Raw genomic sequence first — 24,726 nt, 5'->3', positions numbered from 1 at the left:
TCACTAGGGGAATGACTTACTAATGATTTTGCCCTGTGACTTCCCCATAACTGATGTATAAACACTCAGGGAAACTGAAATTAGACTATGGCCCAGAGATTTTTCTATCTTCTCCCGGGAGTCCTCATCTAATAATGAGAAATTTCTTCTTTTCTTATATGTCTATATTAGTGTTTACTATTCCATTTTTCTAAACTAGACAATATATAGGTAAAATATAGAGGGTGGTCTTACATGGGGCTCTTCAAGTAGACCTTGAGAAAATGTTTTGAGTGTACCTCAACTTTATTTTTGAGGTAATCCTTGGAAACACTGGTATAGGATCGAGCAAGTGAGACAGGAAAGGGTAGGCAGCCAATAAAGGATATACTATCCAGCAAATTACCTTTCTGGGTAACTGGAATTCAGTCTTACTAGAGAAAACTCTGGGAGCTAGAGTTATCCCATCTGAGGGTCTAACTTTCTAAGTCAGTATTTGAGGACTGAAGGGCTTGTTAGTTCCCCGGAATTTCTGGCCTGATTTGTGGGCATCAAAGTGGCCAAAGGTATTCCCATGCAAAGAAATTCAGGTGCTGGCAGTTGGAGATTTTCCAGTAAGAGGCAAGGCAGAAGGAGTATGGACAGGACATCAGCAGACCTGCTCTAGGAAGAAAAAACCTTAAAGAAAAGCAAGGGAGTGATCAACCCAAAAGTTAGGAGAGTAGATATTTATATGGGGGCTGACTGGGGGGGAGGAGGTTGTAATGGAAGAGTGTACAGGGGGCTTCCGAGCAGCTGGTGATGTTTTATTATTCTGGCTGGTAGACACATGGTATTATTTCTTTACACTGTGCATATAGGTGTCATACACTCTTTTGTAAGCAGGATATATTTCTCATTAAAGTTTTTTTTTTTTAATAAGAATGAAAGACAGGTCACACTAAGGATCAAGTAAATATCAGAGATTTATAGATCAATAAAAAAAAAAAATACCTCTTCCCTGCCTGAGTTTGGACAAAACTGGAAGATATATGCAGGAGTCAGAGAGCTGGAAGTCAAAATATTACCTTTATTACTAATAATGTTAATTGAAAAAAATGTAGCCTTTAACTTACAGCCAATTTGACTTGCTGATTATTTTCTCCGGAATGGATCTTACCAATCAGTAACTGGCACAAACAGACACGCATAGACCTCCCTGCAGGGTTAAGAGCAGACCGGAACACATCCTTTCTGCACGTGAGCAGGTCTAACAGGAGAGTTCAGAGATGGCTGTGCTGCAATTCCTTCTCCGCAGCTCGCCTTTCGGACGAGCCACTCCTCTTCCCTGGGACTGAGTGAATGTGGGCTAGAGAGAAGCCACACGCGTTAATTTAGATGAGATTCTTTCTGTAGAGTTTCACAAAAATTGGGAGTAAGTTTTCCACCTAACAAAAAAAAAAAACAAAAAACAGTATACATGTAGAAATTGATGATGATGTTAGCATTTCAAATGAGTGAATTATTCAGCAAATGTATTAGTGCCCCTGGCTAACTTGTGCAAATACAGTTAAATCGTATAACTTCCCAGGTCTCATAAAGCAAGGTTCTTTTATGTGTATTACGGTTCAATCAAAAAAATTTTAATAAAAGTATTCATGATACAAGCTAATTTTTATTAAAAAATACACGTTTGTTCATGTACATATAAATGTATATGTGAATCTGTGGAAGGACATACACTAAAATGTTAGCAGTTATTATCTCTGGAATATCACCTGATGGAAATACAAATGATATTTACCTTCCTTTTAGTTTTCTGTATTATCTTTTTTTTTTTCTATGTCTTTTTACTTGGCCAAAAAGTAAAACTATTTTTTCTATAAATGTTACATAGCCAATTGCTACTCTTTTATGATCTGAATTAAACTAATAGAAACAATGTTTTAACCTTATAAAAACTATTTAGTTATTTCTCAGCCTCAGAAATGCTGAAAAACAGGTATCATTAGGAATACTTTTTTCTGATACTAGTTAGAATAAGCTTTCTTTCATAGTATATAACAGTGTAAAATTGGGAAGTCACAATCATTTGTTTTATTGTCAATCTTGCACATAATATTATGCCATATGATTTCAGATTTCCTGTTCCTTAGGCTCATTAAAGTTATTCAAGTGAAAAGTGTAAAAATGATCCCCAAACTAAAATTACCAATGTTATTTGTTATCTTCAAATAAGAAACAACTTTGAATTGCCCAATCTCATTGCTAATTTATAACAATTTATATAGAAATTGTTTTATCAGTGAATAAATGTAACAATATATGCCTATATGCTAAACTTCCCAAATTTTCAGTTAAAGGAAAGAAAAGAAAGTTAAATAATTTGATATTCAAAGACATGATTTCTTTCTAAAGTCTCTTACTTCATGATCATGGTAATTGTACACTTTTCATTTCAGCAAAATATATTAGGTCTTTATTCTGTGCATGACTTTGTTAGATGCTACTAAGTTCATTAAAATAGAAATATTATGAAATGTGAGTTAACGTTCTTACCCTTTAAAAATGTCTTTAGATACCAGAGCTCTTTAATGCCATCATTTTACACTATGAAAATAACAGCTCTAGCAATGAGGTAGTTGCATTTATTAGAACCAGATTGTTTTGATTTTCAGGCAAAAAGAACTCTTTATAAAATCACTTTTCTTTAACTGAAAGTTTAGTAAGTTTAGCATGTGGGAATAGATTGTTACATGTCCACTGATAAAATAATTTCTATACAAGCATTATAAACTAGCAGTGAAAGGGATTGTGGGCATTGTTTTTTTTATCTGAAGATAAACAGCATTGTCATTTTTAATTTGGAGACCACTGTTGCATTTGCTCATTTGAATAAGTTTAACTAACCTAAGGAACAAAATTTCTCAACCTGTGCATGTGGATTGAGTTTTAAAACAGAAGATGATAACCATACTGTTCCACGAATTTCTTCAGAACAGCCTGTCATTTTCCCCCCAAATTTATTCTTTTCACATAATAGGTATATCAGAAATTTGACTTGATAAAAATGGAATCAGGTAATTCCAAATAAAAAAAGATCTGCGTCTTACATACTTTGGACATGTTGTCAGGAGGGATGAGTCCCTGGAGAAGGACATCATGCTTGGCAGAGTACAGGGTCAGCGGAAAAGAGGGAGACCCTCAACAAGGTGGATTAACACAGTGGCTGCAACAAGAAGCTCAAGCATAACAACGATTTTAAGGATGGCGCAGGACGGGGCAGCGTTTCGTTCTGTTGTGCATAGGGTCGCTATGGGTCCGAACCGACTTGACGGCACCTAACAACAACAACAGAATAGGTTACATGTTAACCCTAAGTAAAAAATCAAAGTAGATGCCGTCAAGTCAATTCTGACTCATGGAGACTCCATGTGTTTCAAAGTAGAACTGTGCTCCGTAGGGTTTTCAACGGCTGTGATCTTTCAGATCGCCAACATTTTCTTACACTGCCAATCCTTCAGTTTTTAGGTGAGCACTTAACTGTTTTTGCCACCCAGAGACTCCAAAAAGGACCGTATATAACATGATTGTCCAGGTCCATATCACCAAGGCAGCCCTATAATGACAGACTGCTGAGATTATTATACTGCACTTGCATTGGGGTAAACCCAAACTAAAACCAAACCCACTGCCACCCAGTCGATTCCAACTCATAGTGACCCTATAGGACAGAGTAGAACTGCCCCATAGAGTTGCCAAGGAGTGCCTGGTGGGTTCAAACTGCTGACCCTTTGGTTACCAGCTGTAGCACTTAACTACTACATCACGTAGAAGGGAGGAAATTAAGGGTCTGGAAGGATGATAAGGATAATTTTGAGGCATCTCGTAAGTACAAACATATTTGTAGATGGTGATGGTTTGACAACTAAGGATCTCTTAAGGTGTCTTCATAATTTATTTCTTCATCCCCATTATTTCCTTTCTGCCATTGTTGTAAAACAATAGTATGTTTTCCTAAAGAGTCCCTGGGTGGTACAAAATGTTAACATGCTAGGTTGCTAGGTTCCAGTCCACCCAGAGAGGCCTCAGTTAAAAGGCCTGGCAATCTACTTCTGAAAAAAAATCAGCCATTGAAAAACCTATGGAGCACTCAATACAATTGGTTCCTTGGTTTAGATATTCTTCACTATGACAGTATCCACTATGACTAGTTACGTATAACCTAAAATATTGGAATTTGGTTTAAAATAATTTTTACTTTCTGTCTCTTTTCTTAGGCATAATGTCCACTGCTTGGGATTTGTATGATTCTTATAATGCTGTGGAACTTTCATCTTCATCAGTAAAACCATCTAAAATTGAATCTAGTAAGGCAAATATACCCTCGAAAGACCGGGACCAAAGAGTACCAGGGAGTACTACAGAAAAAAGTAAGATTTCATTTGTATCAGTTTTTTTGAATGATTGTTTTCATCTTACGTTTTTTAATAAATTATTTTCTCAGCAGTCACAATGATTTCTTTGTGATGGAGCATTAAAAATACAACTGTTACTCAGAAATAGCACTGTTACTCTTTCATATTGTCTTGGATTCTGAACTGAAAAATTTATTTTTTCTCAAATACCTGCCAGGAGTTTTAAAGGTTCTGTCTTTACTGCTTCTTTACTTGCTCCCAAGCTCTCTTTCATGCATACATGTGGGGTCTGTAATTTTTGGATAACTCAAAAGAAAAGGAATATATACTAGCATTGAGACCACTTGAAATGGAGATAATATACATTATAATGCTGGTTCTTAATTGGGGTGATTTTCCCTCCCCAGGGAATGTTTGGTTGCCATGATTATGTGGGCATCTTATGGATAAGGGTACTGCTAAAAATCCTTCAATACCCAGGACAGCCCCACAACAAAGAATTATCCAGCCAAAATGTCCATACTGCCAATGTTGAGAAACCCTGCATTACACCTTTAGATTTTAGTATTCTAAGTTTTAAGGTAAAATGTTATAGCTAAAACCAACACAAAATTGTAATTTTCCAAATATACTTGGTAACTTGAAAGAATTTTTACCGCTATGTCCAGTTATAAGAAGTTTGTTAAATTCTCCTTCTGAATATTTTGGGATTATATTACTTTACTCTCCCAAATCTAGAATTTTGAGTCCTTTTCTTATAAATTGATATTATACATTTAAAGCCTAGTCCTTGCTTCAGAAGAGTGATAACTGGGCAAGTTGATTTTAAGGCAATTTTTGTAACTTAAACTAAAATGTATACATTCACTAAGTTTGACTCAACGATAAATGTAGCAGTAAATATTTTAAAATATCAAGTTTAAATAGAATTCATAATTTTCAGAGATCAATTATTTTATTTATAACCAAGTATATTTCCTTAGGAGAATATAGTTTTAGAGGACCCTTAATATGGTCTATAATTGTTCTCAAGTTTAATGTGTTTTTTTAAATAAAAACTTTAGATATGTCTTCTGTATTCTCTTATTTGTTTGTTTATTTGTTTTCCAATCATACTTGCAGTCATGTAGACTGTAGCCATGTGTTCCTGGAAGATGTTTATAATGAAGATCAGTTTGTTTTCCCAAAGGACAAGGAAAGAGATGACTAAATCATTAGTTATCACTAAAGAAACATTATATTTTGTTGTTTAAGTGTGAATGTCCATGCAGTGAATTGCTTTACCAAAAAGAGCTAGAAAAAAATAATTTTATCTCAGACTGAATCTTACATTGGGACATTAGGCTTGGATATGCCTACTCCACTGACTAATAAAAATTGTGATATTAAGGCCATTGACCAATATGAAGGCCATTGACTTTATATCAAGATTGTAAGGTCACTGAGCAACGAAAACATGCAAGTGGAAGGTCCCAAATGAAAAATAGGCCTCAATTTGTGGGGTTTTGTTTCATGTATGTATGTGTGTGTTTTTAAACACAAAAAGGGATAATAAAACCATATCTAATAACTAAAACAGAAAGATATATTTTATTTTAGTTTTCATGACCAGTCAAGGAGATAGGGGAGACCAGAACTAGAATAAGGGAAGAAATAGAAAACACAAAATGATGGGTAACAGAGATGAATGATCAGATTTATCAAAAATGTAAAGAACATTTTAGTAAAAACTGTGACTAGATCACCTTTGTTTCAGTTATCTAGTGCTGCTATAACAGAAATACCACAAGTGAATGGCTTTAACAAACAGAAATTTATTCTTTCACAGTCTAGTAGGCTGGGAATCCAAATTCAGGGTGCGAGCTCCAGGGGAAGTCTTTCTCTCTGTGTCAGCTCTGGAGGAAGGGTTTGTCATCAATCTTCCCCTGGGTCAGCTCAGGGACTCTAGGTCTAAAGGATGTGCTCTGCTCCTGACACTGCTTTCTTGGTAATATGAGGTCCCCCTGTCTCTCTGCTGGATTCTCTATTTTATATCTCCAAAGAGATTGACTCAAGATACAACCTAATCTTTATATTGAGTCCTGCCTTATTAATGTAACTACCTCTAATCCTTCCTAATAACATTTTAGAGGTAGGATTTAGAACACATAGGAAAATCACATCAGATGACAAAATGATGGACAGCCACACAATATTGGGAATCATGGACTAGCCAAGTTAACACACATTTTGGGGGGGATACAATTAAATCTATAGCAGCCTCTATGATTTGAGAGCTTGTACTGCAAACAAAGAGAAAAAGTTAAATATAATCAGTATTTGGTTTAAGAAGTGTTTCTATTTCACTTAAAGTTTGAATGTACTGGTTGTATTTGACTTTCTATGTGTCATATTCAATGAAAAAAAAAAGGGCCATAATTTTTGTCTTTGAATGTAAAGTAATATCGCAGTTCACAGTGGAAAAATATATTCCCTCAGAGATTTTTTTTTCTTTTAAAATAAGACTTTAGATTATTTTTTATAGTTAATAGACTTTTTTTAGTACAGTTTTAGATTTACAGGAAAATCAACTAGATGGTATAGAGAATTCCATATACCCATTCCATCTCTATCCTCCTGCCCATGGCACCCAGTTTTCCCTATTATTAACATTTTACATTAGTGTGGTACGTTTGTTACAATTGAAGAATTAATATTGATACATTATTATTAACTAAAATCCATAGTTTACATTAGGGTTCACTCCTTGTGCTATACAGCCCTATAGGTTTTGACAAATGCATAATATCTTGTGTCTGCCATTATAGTTTCATACTGAGTAGTTTCATCACTCTCAAAATCCACTGTGCTCCACCTATTCCACTCTTCCCCCCTCCATGAACACCTGCATCTTCTCTCTTTTCATAGCTATCAATTATTAAGGAGCCCTTGTGGTGCAGTGATTAAAGCTCTTGGCTGATAACCAAAAGGTCAGCACAGTTTGAGCCCACCACCCACTCTGTAGGAGAAAGATGTGGCGGTCTGCTTTGATAAAGATTACAGCCTTGGAAACCTTTTGGGGCAGTTCTACTCTGTCTTATAAATTTTTATATTGTTTGCCCTAGAGTTTGCAATATACATTTACAGCTAATCTAAATCCACTTTCAAACAACACTATACTACTTCATGGGTAGTGCAGGTACCTTATAACAGTCTTTCCAATTCCTCCCTCCTATCTCTTATAACACTGCTACCATTCATTCCACTTATCCATATGCTGTATTCAACCAATAACTCACTACTGTTATCACTTTGAATGAACAGTTATCAGGTCAATTTGGAATAAGAAAACAAAATATTTTATTTTACCATTATTCCTTCTCTGACTCTCTTTTTTAAGTAGATTCTGATTTTTGACCTAAATCACTTTACTTCTCTCTTTTAACATTTCTTGCAAGATAGATCTACTAGTGACAAATTTTCTCAGTCTTTGAGAATATCTTTATTTCACCTTCACCTTTTGAAGGATAATTTCACTGGGTGCAAGATTCTAGGTTGGTTTTTTTTTTTTTTTTAACACTTTAAATATTTTGTGCCACTCTCCAATAATTCTTATCCTTATTTCTCTCTGGCTTCTTTTTTTCTGTCATTAATTTCAGCTCCACCCTCATTCTCCTTTCCTTCTGGGATTCTGATAATATGAATATTAGATCTTTTGTTATAGTCCCACAGGTCCCTGAGGCTCTGTTCTTTTTTTTTTTTCCAGACTATATTCTCTATGTTTTTCAGATTGGGTAATTTCTATTATTCTCTCTTCAAGTTTACTGATTGTTTCCTTTGCCCTTCCTATTCTGCTGTTGAGCTCAACCATTGAGGTTTTTATATTTTTTCAGTTCTAAAATTACCATTTGGATCAGCAAAACATCTCACAACAAGGATGAACCTGGAGGGCATTATGCTGAGTGAAATTAGTCCATCGCAAAAGGACAAATATTATATGAGACCACTATTATAAGAACTCAAGAAAAGGCTTAAATACAGAAGAAAGCATTCTTTGATGGTTATGAGGGTTGGGGTGCGGGGAGGAGAATTTGCTAGATAGTAGACAAGTATCATCTTTGGTGAAGTGAAGGACAGCACATAATACAGGGGAAGTCAGCATAACTGGACCAAAGCAAAAGGTAAGAAGTTTCCTGAACACATTCAAACCCTTTGAGGGACAGAGTAGCTGGGGCTAGGACCTGGGGACTACAGTTTTGGGGACATCGAGGTCAATTGGCATAACAAAGTTAATTAAGAAAATGTTCTGCACCCTGCTTTGGTGAGTAGCATCTGGGGTCTTAAAAACTTGAAAGCACCCCCTAAGATGCATCAATTGGTCCCAGCCCACTTGGAGCAAAGGAGAATGAAGAACACCAAAGACACAAGGAAAATACTAGCCTAAAGGACTAAAAAAAAAGACCATATGAATCAGAGACTCCACTAGCCTGAGACCAGAAGAACTAGATGGTGCCCAGATACCACCAATGAGCGCCCTGACAAGGAACACAACAGAGAGTCCTGGACAGAGCAGGAGAAAAATGTAGAACAAACTTCAAATTCATGTAAAAAGACCAGACTTAATAGTTTGACAGAGACTGGAGGAACCCCCGAAAGTATGTCCCCCAGATGCTCTGTTAACCCAGAACGAAAACCATTCCCAAAGCCCACTCTTCAGACAAAGATTACATAGGACTATAAAACAAAAAATAATACACATGAGGAGTGTGCTTCTTAATTCAATCAGATACACAAGCCAAATGTCCAGAGGTAGGAAGGGGCAGGAACTAGTTGAATGGACACAAGAAAAGAAGGAAAAAGAAAGAGAGAGAGAGACAGAGAGAGAAAGAAAGAAAAAGAAAGAAAGAAAGAAAAAGAGAGAGAGAAAGAAAGAAAGGAAGGAAGGAAGAAAGAAAGAAAGACGAGAAAGAAAAATTACCATTTGGTTCTTTCTTTTGTTGAGACTTTCTATTTCTTTGATATTTTCTGATTTATTTCAAGTGTGCTCATAAATATTTGTTGAAGTGTTTTTATGATGACTGCTTTAAATTGCCACATAATTCTCACAACTTTATCACTCAGTGTTGGTGTCTATTGATTGTCTTTTTTCATTAAGTTGAGATTATGGTGGTTGATTTTTTATTGAAACCTGACCATCTTGGGTATTACATTATGAGAGCCTGGGTCTTATTTGAACCTTGCATTTTAGCTGGCTTTGTTTTGTACAACTTCAGCAGGGAAAGTGGAGGGCACTGCCTCATTATTGCCAAGTGGAGTTAGAAGTCTGGGTTACCCACTTGGCCTCCACTGACACCTGGAGAAGGGAGTCTCCTCATTACTGCTGGCCAGAGGTGGGAGTTCTAGCTCTCCACTAGACTTTCATTGATACCTCTCTGGCTGGGAGAGATAGGAGTGCCTCATTATTGCTCGGCATGTGGCCTCCTCTGACGCAACACATGGGAGGTTGGTCTCATTACTATTTGGCGATGATGAAAGTCATGGCTCTCTACCAGTCTAACTCTGACCATTCCAGTGGGAAGGGGGAGGGGCAAGAGTGGAATTCTAGGCTCCCAAGTGATCGCTCCACTAACACCACAAAGAGGAGACTTTTGTTATTTCTGGTAGGAGTGAAAGTCCTGTCTCCCTACTCAGCCTTGTCTGACACCACCCACTAGTGGAGGCAAGGGCTGGTTGGCATGCCTTGTTTCAGCCTAGAAAGAGCCGAAGTCTAAGCTGACAACTCAGCCTTTGCTGGAGTGGGTGAGGGTGAGCCACAACTTTTTCTGTGGTGTTTGGCTGGAGCAGAGTGGTTATTGTTTAAAAGTTTTCTGTCTTTCTAGGCCACCCCTTTCCTGGCAAGAGAGAGCAGGCTTCTGTAGAGGCTTTTCTTTGTCTTTCCAGTTGGTGTTTCCAGGTTGCTAGGCTTCTTCAGTTCCATGTCTGGGGTACATGAGGCCAAAAGAAAACCTAGAGAACACATCATTGAGTCATTTCCTTGCATTCTGAGGTCACTAGCTGCTCTGCTTCGTTCCACCTTTTAGATACTTCTTATGTTTGTCTTCCACATAACACCTAGGGTTTTTAGTTATATTTAGCAGGAGAAATAGGAAAAGGCTAACGTACTCCGTCTTCACAGAAACAAAGTTACTTTGATTCTGTTTTGAAAATAAGAGTTTACTAAGTAGTGTGAGAGAATAATGCCCCGCACAAAGATGCCCGTACCCCAATCCCTGTAAACCGTGAATATGTTACCTTATATGGCAAAAGAGACTTTGCAGATATGACTACATTAAGGGCCTCGAGATAGGAGATTATCACAGGTTATCTCAGGACGTGGTCCAACCTCATGAGTCCTTAAAAGTGGAGAATCTTTCTGCACAGTAATCAGAAAGAGATGTAACTGCAAAAGAAGGGCGAGAAAGATGCAACATTGCTGGCTCTGAAGGACAAAGGATGTGGATGGCCTCTAGCTGGAAAAGGCAAGGAAACAAATTCTTTTCTAAAGCCTTCAGAAAGGATCATAACCCTGTTGACTTCTTCATTTCAGCTCACTGACACCTATATCAGACTTTTAACCTATAGAACTGTAAGATAATAAATCTGCGTTATTTTTTTAAAATAATTTTTATTGTGCTTTAAGTGAAAGTTTACAAATCAAGTCAGTCTCTCACATAAAAACTTATATACACCTTACTACATACTCCCAATTACTCTCCCCTCAATGAGACAGCCCGCTCCCTCCTTCTAGTCTCTCTTTTCATGACCATTTTGCCAGCTTCTAACCCCCTCTACCCTCCCGTCTCCCCTCCAGACAGGAGATGCCAACATAGTCTCAAGTGTCCACCTGATACAAGTAGCTCACTCCTCATCAGCATTCCTCTCCAACCATTGTCCAGGCCAATCCATGTCTAATGATTTGGCTTCGGGAATGGTTCCTGTCCTGGGCCAACAGAAGGTTTGGGGACCATGACTGCCGGGGTCCTTCTAGTCTCAGTCAGACCATTAAGTCTGGTCTTTTTATGAGAATTTGGGGTCTGCATCCCACTGTTCTCCTGCTCCCTCAGGAGTTCTCTGTTGTGCTCTCTGTCAGGGCAGTCATTGGTTGTGGCCGGGCACCATCTAGTTCTTCTGGTCTCAGGATGATGTAGTCTCTGGTTCATGTAGCCCTTTCTGTCTCTTGGGCTCATAATTACCTTGTGTCCTTGGTGTTCTTCATTCTCCTTTGATCCAGGTGGGTTGAGACTCATTGATGCATCTTAGATGGCCGCTTGCTAGCGTTTAAGACCCCAGACGCCACTCTTCAAAGTGGGATGCAGAATGTTTTCTTAATAGATTTTATTATGCCAGTTGGCTGAGATGTCCCCTGAAACCATGGTCCCCAAACCCCTGCCCCTGCTTCGCTTACCTTCGAAGCATTCAGTTTATTCAGGAAACTTCTTTGCTTTTGGTTTAGTCCAGTTGTGCTGACCTCCCCTGTATTGAGTATTGTCCTTCCCTTCACCTAAAGTAGTTCTTATCTACTATCTAATTAGTAAATACTCCTCTCCCACCCTCCCTCCGTCCCCCCTCTTTTAACTGCAAAAGGATGTGCTCTTCTCAGTTTAAACTATTTCTCAAGATCTTATAATAGTGGTCTTATACAATATTTGTCCTTTTGCAACTGACTAATTTCACTCAGCATAATGCCTTCCAGGTTCCTTCATGTTATGAAATGTTTCACAAAATCTGTGTTATTTTTTGCCACTAAGTTTGTGGTAATTTGTAACAGCAGTAATAAAAAATTAATAATATTCCTATAAAGCAATCATCAAATCATACCTTTATCTAGAGACCAGTTGTCTTAGTTATCTAGTGCTGATATAATGGATATACCACAAGTGGATGGCTTTAACAAATAGAAGTTTATTTTCTTACAGTTTAGAAGGCTAGAAGTCTGAATTCAGGGTGCTAGCTCCAGAGGAAAGCTTTCTCTCTCTATCAGCTTTGGGGGGAGGTCCTTGTCATCAATCTTCCCTTGTCTAGGAGCTTCTCAGCATGGGGATCTTCAGCCCAAAGTATGCACTCCCTTCCTGGTTCTTTGTTCTTGGTCGCGTGAGGTCCCCCACCTTTCTGCTTGCTTCTCCCATTTGTATCTCCAAAGAGATTGACTCAAGACACAATCTAATCTTGTAGATTGTTTCCTGCCTCATTAACATAACTGCCTCTAATCCTGTCTCATTAATGTCATAGAGGTAGGATTTACAACACATAGGAAAATCACATAAGGTGATAAAATGGTGGACAATTGCAATACTGGGAATCATGGCCTAGCCAAGTTGACATACATTTTGGGGGGGCGTAAATCAATCCATAACACCAGTAATAATCTTATTTTAACTTGAATAAAAAATTGCAGATATAGAAATTATCTCATGAAGTTTATCCTTGCTTATCTTCTGAAAAACAGTATATTTTTGGATGGTTAAGAATTCCAAAATGAGAACATATGTGTGTCTTGCATGTGCTTGATACATAAAAGATATTCAAGAAATGTCTACTGAAGTTGTTGAACCGAAGTAAAATATATGGAAATCGGGAAATGCCATATCTTAACTCTTTAGAGTGCATAAGCCATGTAGTGATACTTGGATTATTTTATCACTATGCGTTATGGTTGTATTTTGCAGATAGTGAAGCAAGTTCTCTAATGGATATTGAAAATGTAATTCTTGCTAAAATCCATGAAGATGAAGAAGACCACTCAGAAGCAATATTAAAATCTGACAAATTTCATCAAGACTTATTTTTTATGGAACGGGTTTTAATGGAAAATGTATTTCAGTCCAAGCTTGCAGCTTATCGTCAGCTTCCTGTTTTAAAAGGTATTTTTTAAAAAATGACATGTAGATAAGCTCAAATAATTAAAAAAATAAATTACTACATATTTTTAAAAGTAATCTTCAGACTGGATTAAACTTATCAACAGATAGGTTTATATACTTTTAGCACTAAACATGTGAGTAGCCATAAGCCCCGGACTAGGGAGCTGACACAGGGTGATGTAGTTTATTAGTTTCAAAACTTCATAACCACCTATGACTTTTTCCTCCTCTTTGTCCCTGCATTTAGTTCATTGCTTACTTCTATAGTTTCTGTAATATTCTTCTTTTCTTTTTTTAATTTTATGGTGCTTTAGGTGAAAGTTTATAGCTTAAGTTAATTTCTCATTCAAAAGTTTATACACATATCGTTTTTTGACATTGGTTGCAATTCCCACAATATGCCAGCATGCTCTTCCTTTCTACCTGGGGTTCCCTGTGTCCATTCATCCAGTTCCTGTCCCTTCCTGCCTTCTTGTCTTGCTTTTGGACAGGAGTTGCCCATTTGATCTCGTATATTTGATTAAACTAAGAAGCATGTTCCTCACATGTGTTTTTTGTTTCATAGGCCTGTCTAATTTTTGCCTGAAAAGTGGGCTTCGAGAATGGTTTCGGTTCTGAGTTAGCAGGGTGTCTGGGGGCCATAGTCTCAGGGGTTCCTCCAGTCTCTGTCAGATCAGAAATTCTGGTCTTTTTTCACGAATTTGAATTCTGTTCCACATTTTTCTCCCGTTCTGTCTGGGACTCTCTTGTGATCCCTGTCAGAGCGGTTGGTGGTTGTAGCTAGGCACCATCTAGTTCTTCTTGTCTCAGGTTGGTGGAGTCTCTGGTCCATGTGGACCTTTAGTCCTTTGGGCTAATATTTTCTTTGTGTCTTTGGCTTTCTTCATTCATTCTTGCTCCTGCTGGGGTGAGACCAGTGGAATACCTTAGATAGCTGCTTGAAAGCTTTTAAGACTCCAGATGCTCTTCAGCAAAGTAGGATGTAGAACATTTTCTTTATGAATGATGTTATGCCAATTGATCTAGATGTCCCCTGAGACTATGGTCTCCAGCCCCCAACCCCAGCTACTCGGTCCTTCAAAGTGCTTGGATGTGTCTAGGCAACTGCTATGCCTTTTTCCATTTGTGGTGACTTACCCTATATTGTGTGTTGTCCTTCCCTTTAAAAGATGACATTTGTTTACTATCTAGTTAGTAGTCCACAACCTTTTCAGCATTTGTTATTTTGTGTTTTTTGGATTAGTGCCAGTATTGTTGGGATGAGATAGTATCTCATTGTAGTTTTGATTTGCATTTATTAATGGCTAATGATCATGAGCATTTTCTCAGGCCTGTTATCTGCCTGAATGTCTTCTTTGGTGAAGTTTCTGTTCATATCCTTTGCTCATTTTTTAATTGGATTATTTGTCTTTTTGTTATTTAGATTGTCTTAGTCATCTAGTGCTACTATAACAGAAATACCACAAGTGGATGGCTAAAATGAGGAGAAATTTATCCTCTCACAGTCTGGGAGGCTAGAAGTCCAAATTCAGTGTGCCAGCTCTCGGGAAGGCTTTCTGTCGCTGTTAGCTCTGGAGGAAGGTCCTTGTCATCAACCTTCCTCAGTTGAGGAGCTTCTCAGTGCAGGGACCCTGGATCCAAAGTGTGCACTATTCTCCTGGCTCTTGTTTCTTGGTGGTATGAGACCCCTGTGTCTCTCTGCTTGCTTCTGTCTTTTATATTTCAAAAGAGATTGATTTAAGACATAACCTAACCTTGTAGATCGAATCCTGCCTCACTAACATAACTGATGCTAATCCCACCTCATTAACATCAGAGAGGTAGGATTTACAACACATAGGAAAATCAGATCAGCTGAAAAAATGGTGGACAGTCACACAGGACTGGAAACCATAGCCCAGCCAAATTGACACACATTTTTGGGAGACACAATTCAATCCATGACAGAGGTGCTGAAGTATTTTGTAGATTTTAAAGACTAGACCCTTGTTGGATATGTTGTAGTCAAAAAGTTTTTCCCAGTCTGTAGGTTCTCTTTTTACTCCTTTGGTGAAGTCTTTTGATGACCATATTGTTGTTGTTAGATGCCTTGAAGTTATTTCCAGCTCATAGCAACCCTATGTACAACAGAACAAAACACTGCTCGGTCCTGAGCCATCCTCACTATTGCTGTCATGCTTGAGCCTGTTGTTGCAGCCACTGTATCAATCCGTCTTGTTGAGGGTCTTCCTCTTTTTCACTGACTCTCTAAAAAAAAATTCTTCTTCAGTGGCTGGTCCCTCCTGATAACATGTCCAAAGTATGTGAGGTGAAATCTCACCATTCTTGCCTCTAATGTGCGTTCTGCCTGTATGTCTTCCAAGACAGACTTATTCATTCTTCTGGCAGTCCACTGTATATTCAATCAATATGCTTCGCAAACACCATAACTCAAAGGCATCAATTGTTCTTCAGCCTTCCTTATTCATTGCCCAGCTTTTCACATGCATATGTTGTTAGTTGTTGTTAGGTGCCGTCAAGTCGTTTCCGACCCATAGCGACCCTATGCACAACAGAACGAAACACTGCCCAGTCCTACGCCATCCTCACAATCCTTGTTATGCTTGAGCTCATTGTTGCAGCCATTGTGTCAATCCACCTCACTGAGGGTCTTCCTCTTTTCCGCTGACCCTGTACTCTGCCAAGCATGATGTCCTTCTCCAGGGACTGACCCCTCCTGACAACATGTCCAAAGTATGTAAGATGCAGTCTCGCCATCCTTGCCTTTAAGGAGCATTCCGGCCGCACTTCTTCCAAGGCAGATTTGTTCGTTCTTTTGGCAGTCCATGGTACATTCAATATTCTTCTCCAGCACCACAATTCAAAGGCGTCAACTCTTCTTCGGTCTTCCTTATTCATTGTCCAGCTTTCACATGCATATGATGTGATTGAAAATACCATGGCTTGGATCAGGCTCACCTTAGTCTTCAGGGTGACATCTTTGCTCTTCAACACTTCGAAGAGGTCCTTTGCAGCAGATTTGCCCAGTGCAATGTGTCTTTTGATTTCTCGACTGCTGCTTCCATGGCTGTTGATTGTGGATCCAAGTAAAATGAAATCCTTGACAACTTCAACCTTTTCTCCATTTATCATGATGTTGCTTATTGGTCCAGTTGTGAGGATTTTTGTTTTATGTTGAGGTGTAATCCATACTGAAGGCTGTGGTCTTTGATCTTCATTAGTAAGTGCTTCAAGTCCTCTTCACTTTCAGCAAGCAAGGTTGTGTCGTCTGCATAATTCAGGTCGTTAATGAGTCTTCCTCCAATCCTGATGTCCCTTTCTTCTTCATATAGTCCAGCTTCTCGTATTATTTGTTCAGCATACAGATTAAACAGGTATGGTGAAAGAATACAACCCTGATGCACACCTTTCCTGACTTTAAACCAATCTATATCCCCTTGTTCTGTCTGAACAACTGCCTGTTGATCTATGTAAAGGCTCCTCATGAGCACAATTAAGTGTTCTGGGATTCCCATTCTTCACAGTGTTATCCATAGTTTGTTATGATCCACACAGTCGAATGCCTTTGCATAGTCAATAAAACACAGGTAAACATTCTTCTGGTATGCTCTGCTTTCAGACAGGATCCAGCTGACATCAGCAATGATATCCCTGGTTCCATGTCCTCTTCTGAGACCAGCCTGAATTTCTGGCAGTTCCCTGTTGATATATTGCAGCAGCCGTTTTTGAATGATCTTCAGCAAAATTTTGCTTGCGTCTGATATTAATGATATTGTTCTATGATTTCCACATTCAGTTGGATCATCTTTCTTGGGAATAGGCATAAATATGGATCTCTTCCAGTCAGTTGGCCAGGAAGCTGTCTTCCGTATTTTTTGGCATAGATGAGGGAGCATCTCCAGCGCTGCCTCTGTTTGTTGAAACATCTCAATTGATATTCCATCAATTCCTGGAGCCTTGTTTTTCTCCAGTGCCTTCGGAGCAGCTTGGACTTCTTCCTCCAGTACTATAGGTTCCTGATCATATGCCACCTCTTGAAATGGTTGAATACAACTAATTCTTTTTGGTATAATGACTCTTTGTATTCTTTCCATCTTCTTTTGATGCTTCCCACTTCGTTTAATATTTCACCATGGAATCCTTCACTATTGCAACTCGAGGCTTGAATTTTTTCTTCAGTTCTTTCAGCTTGAGAAACGCCGAGCGTGTTCTTCCCTTTGGGTTTTCGATCTCCAGCTCTCTGCACATGTCATTATAATACTTTACTTTGTCTTCTTGAGAGGCCCTTTGAAATCTTCTGTTCAGTTCTTTTACTTCATCAATTCTTCCTTTTGCTTTAGCTGCTCGACGCTCAAGAGCAAGTTTCAGAGTCTCCTCTGACATCCATCTTGGTCTTTTTCTTTCCTGTCTTTTCAATGATATGCATATGAGACAATTGAAAACACCATGGCCTGGGTCAAGCTCACCTTATTCCTTAAGGTGACATCTTTGCTTTTTAACACTTTAAAGAGGTCTTTTGCAGCAGATTTGCCAAATGCAATGCATCATTTGATTTCTTGACTGCTGCTTCTGTGGGCATTGATTGTGGTTCCAAGTCAAATGAAATCGTTGACAACTTCAATGTTTTCTCCATTTATCATGATGTCGTTTATTCATTCAGTTGTGAGCATTTTTGTTTTCTTTATATTGAGGTATGATCCATTACTGAAGGCTGTGGTCTTTGATCTTCATCAGTAAGTACTTCAAGTCCTCTTCACTTTCAATAGGCAAAGTTGTGCATTTGCATATCACAGGTTGTTAATGAGTCTTCCTCCAATCCTGAAACCCCATTCTTCTTCATATATTCCAGGTTCTCTGATTATTTGCTCAGCATACAGATTAAATAAGTATGGTGAAAGGATACAACCTGATACACACCTTTCTTATTTTTAAACCATGAAGTATATTCTCTTGCTCTGTTTCAATGACTGACTCTTGATCTAAGTACAGGTTCCTCATGAGCACAATTATGTGTCCTGGAATTCTCATTCTTTGAAATGTTATCCATAATTTCTTATGATCCACATGGTTGAATGCCTTTACATAGTCACTAAAACGGAAGTAAACATCTTTCTGGTATCCTCTGCTTTCAGCCATGATCCATCTGACAGGAGCTCCCAGTTATGTGGTTTCTCTTTTGTGTTTGTGCTTTGTTAGTTATTATTTGTATACTATTTATGCCATGTATTAGGGCCCCTAGTGTTGTCCCTATTCTTTCTTCAATGATCTTTATCATTTCAGATTTTATATTTAGGTCTTTGGTCAATTTTGATTTAGTTGTTGTGTAGGATGTGAGGTATGGATCTTGTTTCATTTTTTTTAGAGATGGACATCCAGTTATGCCAGCACCGTTTCTTGACACAACTCTCTTTTTCCTATTTAATGGACTGTGGCCCTTTGTCAAATATTAACTGATCGTAGATGAATGGATTTACATCTGCGTTCTCAATTCTGTTCCACTGGTCTATGTGTCTGTTGTTGTGCCAGTACCAAGCTGTTTTGACTATCATGGCTGTACAATAAGGTCTAAAATCAGACAGTGTGAGGCCTCCAACTTTGGCCTTCTTTACTAATGCTTTACTTACCTGGGGCCTCTTCCCTTTCCAAGTGAAGCTGGTGATTTGTTTCTCCATCTTGTTAAAGAATATTGTTGGAATTTCGATCGGGATTGCGTTGTACCTGTAGATCTCTTTGGGTAGAATTGACATTTTCACAATGTTGAATCTTCCTATTCATGAGCGTGGTAAGTTTTTCTACTTATATAGGTCTCTCTTAGTTTCTTGCAATAGTGTTTTGTAACTTTCTCTGCATAGGTCTTTTAAGTCCCTGGTTAGATTTATTCCTAAATGCTTTATCTTCTTGGGGCTATTTTAAATGATATTGATTTGGTGATTTCCTTTTCAAAGTTCTCTTTGTTAGTGTAGTGTTAGAGGAATTAAACTGAATTTGGTATGTTAATCTTGTATTCTGCTGCTTTGCTGAAATCTTATATTAGTTCCAATAGCTTTCTTGTGGATTCTTTGGGGTTTTCTGTGTATAAGATCATGTAATCTGCAAGTGGAGATACTTTTACTTCTGCCTTACCAATCTGGATGCCCTTTATTTCTTTATCTAGCCTAATTACTCTGGCTGGGACCTCCACCACAATGCTGAATAAGAGTGGTGGTAATGGGCATCCTTGTCTGGTTCCCATTCTCAATGGGAATGCTTTTAGTCTCTCTCATTTAGGATGATGCTGGCTGTTGGCTTTGTATAAATGCTCTTTATTATGCCGAGGAATTTTCCTTCTATTCCTATTTTGCTGAGATTTTTTATCATGAATGGGCGTTGGACTGGTCAAATGCCTTTTCTGCATTGACTGGTAAGATCATGTATTTCTTTTGTTTTATTTATGTGGTGGATTACATTGATTGATTTTCTAATGTTGAACCATCCCTGCATACCTGGTATGAATCCTACTTAGTCATGATGTATTACTTTTTTTGATATGCTCTTGAATTCTATTGTTGAACAAAAATTCTATGCTAGAATTTTGTTGAGAATATTTGCATCTATGTCCATGAGGGATATTGTTATGTAGTTTTCTTTTTTTGTGGTGTCTTTGCCTTTTGTATCAGATTATGCTGGTTTCATAGAATGAGTTCAGGAGTATTCCTACCTTTTCTATGCTCTGAAAAAGCTTGAGTAGTATTGGTGTTAGCTCTTCTCTAAAAGTTTGGTAGAATTCTCCAGTGAAGTCATCTGGATCGGGGCTTTTTTGTTGTTATTGTTGGGATTTTTTTTTTTTTTTAATTACCTCTTTAATCGCTTCTTTTGTTATGGGTCTGTTTAGTTTTCTACCTCAGTTTGTGTTAGTTTAGGTAGGTAATATGTTCTTAGAAATTTGTCCATTTCTTCTAGGTTTTCAAATCTGTCAGAATACAGTTTTTTTATAGTATTCTGTTATGATCCTTTTTATTTCAGTTGGGTCTGTTGTGATGTCACCCGTCTCATTTCTTATGCGGCTTATTTGCATAAGAATTTGTTTTTCTTTTGTCAGCTTGGCCAAAGGTTTGTCGACTTTGTTGATCTTTTCAGAGGACCAGTTTTTGGTTGTTGGTTCTTTCAATTGTTTTTCTATTCTCTATTTCATTTATTTCTGCTCTGATCTTTATTATTTCCTTTCTTCTGGTGCCTGAGGGCTCCTTTTGCTGCTGCCTTTCTATTTGTTCAAGTTGTAGGGTTAATATTTTGATTTTGGCCCTTCTTTTTCAATGGGTGCGTTTATTGCTATAAATTGACTTCTAGGTATTGCTTTTGCTCTGTCCCAAAGGTTTTGGTAAGATGTATTTTCATTCACTTTTGATTCTATGATTTTTTGTTTCTGTTTCTTCATTTCTTGATTTGCTTCTGTTTGTGTTCTTGATTTCTGCCTTTGCTTATTGTGTAGTAGGTTCTTGCTTTGTTTTGTTTTGATATGCCCAAATGGGTTGCATGAGTGAGCTAGCTTGATTTTTTTTGCCTTTGGAGTTCTAATGTCCTGCCCCAGATGGCTAAAGCTGTTATCAGGTATATCAGTCTAGGAGTCCATTCACTTTTCTTACATGAATTCAGCTCGGGTGTCCAGGTAGCTGATCATCAAGTGTGTGGTACAGGCTCTGTTCTACAGTCTTAGAGGGGCAGGGGTGATTGGTGTAGGTACCAGTATCTGGTTGCATCAGGGGTCACGCTCTGAACAAAGCAGGGGGCTGAGAATCGTCCCCCACGTTTCTCTGACGAAAGCATGTCGCTGTACCCTAGAGCATACAGGTGGGTGGGTTCTGTAGACGGACCATGGGCACCCAATGTTTTTGGTTCTAAGGACTGGGAGGTAGCAGTTATCCTTGGACCCCTGTTGCGGGTGGCTGGGTGACCTGAGTGGAGCTACTAGTCCTTAGGCCCCTGAAGTGGGTAGGTGAGGACCCTGTTTAATAGGCAAAGCAATGTCAAACATCAAACACCCACCTCTTCCCCGCACAGCTGAAACTGCTGGAGTCTGCCAACACGGGCCTGTTCTCCTGAAATAGGCCCACACAGGTCCATGCAGAGGGGAAAGGTACTCAAAGTCCATGGACTGTTTATCCCTGGACAGGAGCCAGTTCTGTCCTGAGCTCCTGCGGTTAGTGGAGCTGGCAAATTATCTTTTCCCCCAACTGCAAATTTTTTCCTTCTTCAAGGCCGAGAGGATGGCTCTAGGCACTCAATAGGGCCTATCTCAGGCCCAGGGAAGTCAGCCACTGAAGCCGGCTTGGGAGCAGAGGGTGAGGGGGGAGGACTGTAAAATATACGCAAGTACTTAGCTTTTGCCAAGAGTGCCGTTCTTCGCTGATTCCAGAGGTGTGAGTGAGTAGGCTGTGTGGCTGGCTGCTTCTCCCGGAGGAAACTGCAGCCGAATGCTAGTACCAGCCCGCTGCAGCCGCTCCTGGGAATGGTGCCTGAGGGCTTCCCACGATTCAGGTCGGGTAACTCCTCTCCACTTCTGAACCATCTCTTCCTCCCCCTGCCCCTCAGTTCATTTTCTAAGATTGCCTTTGATGTTTAGGACTCCTAGCTTGTCATAAATATACTTGTTTCACTTGCTTTTTTGGGTCTTTGTTGTAAAGAGGGCTCGCCAGAAGCGCCTGTCTTTTCTGCCATCTTGGATCCGCCTCCTCCCTTGATTTCTATTTTTATGGCGTTATGATCAGAGAAGATGCTTTGTATTATTTCCATATATTGGATTCTGTTAAGGCTTTGTGAACTAAAATGTGGTCTATTCTGGACAATGTTCCATGTGTGTTGAAAAAGAATATATACTTTGTTGCAGTTTGGTGGAGTGTTCTGTATATGTCTATGAGGTTGAGTTGTTTTATTGTGGCATTTAGATTTGTGTTTTTATTGGGTTTCTTTCTAAATGTTCTGTCCTTCACTGAAAGTGGTGTGTTGAAGTCTCCTACTATTATTGTGGAACTGTTTATTTCTCTTTGCATTGCTGTTAGAGTTTGTTTTATGTATTTTGGAGCACTGTCATTAGGTGCATATGTATTTATTATGGTTATGTCCTCTGCTATAAAAAAAACTGCTATATTGACCCTTTAATCATTATATAGTGTCCTGCCTCCTCCTTTATGGTGGATTTTGCTTTAAAGTCTATTTTATTGGAGATTATTATTGCCACTCCCGATCTTTTTTGATTATTGCTTGTTTGATATATTTTTTCTATCCTTTGAGTTTTAGTTTGTTTATGTCTTTGTGTCTGAATTGTGTCTCTTGTATACAGCATATAAATTAATCATTTTGTTTATTTTATTCATTCTGCCATTCTTTGTCTCTTTAACGGGGTATTTAGGCCATTTACATTCAGTGTAATTATTAATAGGTATGAGTTTACTGCTGTCATTTTGATGTGTGTGTGTATATGTGTGTGGTGTTGATGGTTTTGTTGTTCTGCTTAATTTTTTTGTGCTGAACTCTTTGTTTATGTGTGATATTTTTATCTCTTTCATTATTGTTGATTTTGTGTTTGCTGAGTTTTTATGTTTTTATTCTTTTTTATTTTGATGGGTAGGTTTGTTAGCTTCCTTTGTGGTTACCTTGAAATTTACTTTTATTTTTCTAAGTTTAAACCAGTCTTTTATTTCTTGATATCACCTTGAGTTCCTCTGCATATGGAAGTTCTATGACTATACCATTTATTCCCTCTTTTTGTTTTTATGCTGTCATTGTTTACGTATTGATGTCTCTGGTTCCCTATTTTCAGACTTTTAGCTTTGTTTTATTTTGTGAATTCTCTATCTGGGTTAGTATCTGGTTGATCTGTCCTGTGTCCTAGTCTTAGATTGTTTTCTGTGGTTGTTGGTTCTCCAACCAGTGGACCCCTTTTTAATATTTCTTGTAATTTTGGTGTGGTTTTTACAAATTCCCCTAATTTCTGTTTATCTGGAAATGACCTAATTTCACCATCAAATTTGAGAGACAATTTTCTTGGATATATAATTCTTGGCTGGCGATTTTTTTCTTCAAGTCTTTACGTATGTCATTCCATTGCCTTCTTGCTTCCGTGGCTTCTGCTGAGTGAGTAATCAGAGCTTCATCTTATTGGTTCTCCTTTGTAGTGACTTTTTGTTTATCCCTAGCCACGCTCAGGATTCTTTCTTTGTCTTTGGTTTTAGCAAGTTTGATCATGATATGTCTTGGTGACTTTCTTTTGGGATCTATCCTGTATGGGGTTCATTAAGCTTCTTGGAGCTATATCTTCTCATCTCTCATGATATTACTGAAGTTTTCTGCCAGGAAATCTTCAACAATTCTCCCTGTGTTTTCTGTTATGCCCCCCATTGTGGTACTCTGATCACTCGTAGGTTTTTCTTCTTGATAGTATCCCACGTAATTCTTAGGCTTTCTTCATTTTTTTTTTCCATTCTTTTTTTTTCTGATTTTTCCTCATACAAACTGGTATCAAGGGATTTATCTTTAATTTCACTGATTTTGACTTCCATTGTCTCAATTCTTCTCCTATGACCATCTGTTGAGTTGTCTAATTCTGAAAATTTATTGTTAATCTTTTGAATTTCTTGTTACTGTTTTTGTTTGGTTTCTAGCAGCCTGTTTATTTTGTCATTTTGTTCTTGTATTGTTTTCCTGAATTCTTCTCTTTCTTTGTGTGTTCCTTGGTTTCATCTGTGTTTTGCCTGATCTCCTTCTTGATCTGCAACAATGAGCTCAAGCATAAGGAGGATTGTGAGGATGGCTCAGGACTGGGCGGTGTTTCATTCTGTTGTGCATAGTGTTGCTATGAGTTGGAACTGACTCCACAGCACCTAACAACAACAAAAAGAACAAAAGCAAAGTTTCCCTGAGGAAGAAGAAATTCTGCTGAAGACTGCAGCATCACCTCTGGCCCTGCCCTATGTATTTCAGACTTGTCACATCCTACAACTGCATAAGCTAATTTCTTGAAATATATATATATATAAGCCAATTTCTTGAAATACATATATGTATATATACACATATATATGCATATAAATGTATATACATACATAGATATATAACCATACCTGTTGCTATGGAGTTGAATCTGACTCATAGTGACCCTATAGGACAGACGAGAACTGCCCCGTAGGGTTTCCAAGGAGTGCCTGGTGGATTTGAACTGCTGACCTTTTGGTTAGCAGCCGTAGCACTTAACCACTATGCCACGAGTTCCCTACATATATATGTTGTTATTGTTGTTAGGTGCTGTCAAGTTGTTTCCAACTCATAGTGAACAGAATGAAACACCGCACAACAGAACGAAACACTGCCCAGTCCTGAGCCATCCTCACAATCCTCGTTATGCTTGAGCTCATTGTTGTAGCCTTTGAGTCAATCCACCTCATTGAGGGTCTTCCTCTTTTCAGCTGACCCTGTACTCTGCCAAGCATGATGTCCTT

At 38.4% G+C, this 24,726-nt stretch overlaps 1 protein-coding gene across 1 annotated transcript in view; it reads left to right on the top strand.

Annotated features, from left to right (window-relative positions):
* DNAI4 (dynein axonemal intermediate chain 4) overlaps positions 1-24,726 on the top strand; it is a 108,452-nt gene that overhangs the window by 45,815 nt on the left and 37,911 nt on the right. Inside the window, exons 8-9 of the mRNA XM_003411142.3 lie at positions 4,239-4,391; positions 13,061-13,255. Of these exons, the coding sequence (XP_003411190.2) occupies positions 4,239-4,391; positions 13,061-13,255 (348 nt within the window). The remainder of the gene's footprint in view (positions 1-4,238; positions 4,392-13,060; positions 13,256-24,726) is intronic.

This window comes from Loxodonta africana, chromosome 3 (assembly GCF_030014295.1).
Source record: "Loxodonta africana isolate mLoxAfr1 chromosome 3, mLoxAfr1.hap2, whole genome shotgun sequence".
NCBI lineage: Eukaryota > Metazoa > Chordata > Mammalia > Proboscidea > Elephantidae > Loxodonta > Loxodonta africana.
This window is presented reverse-complemented; position numbering and strand designations above follow the sequence as displayed.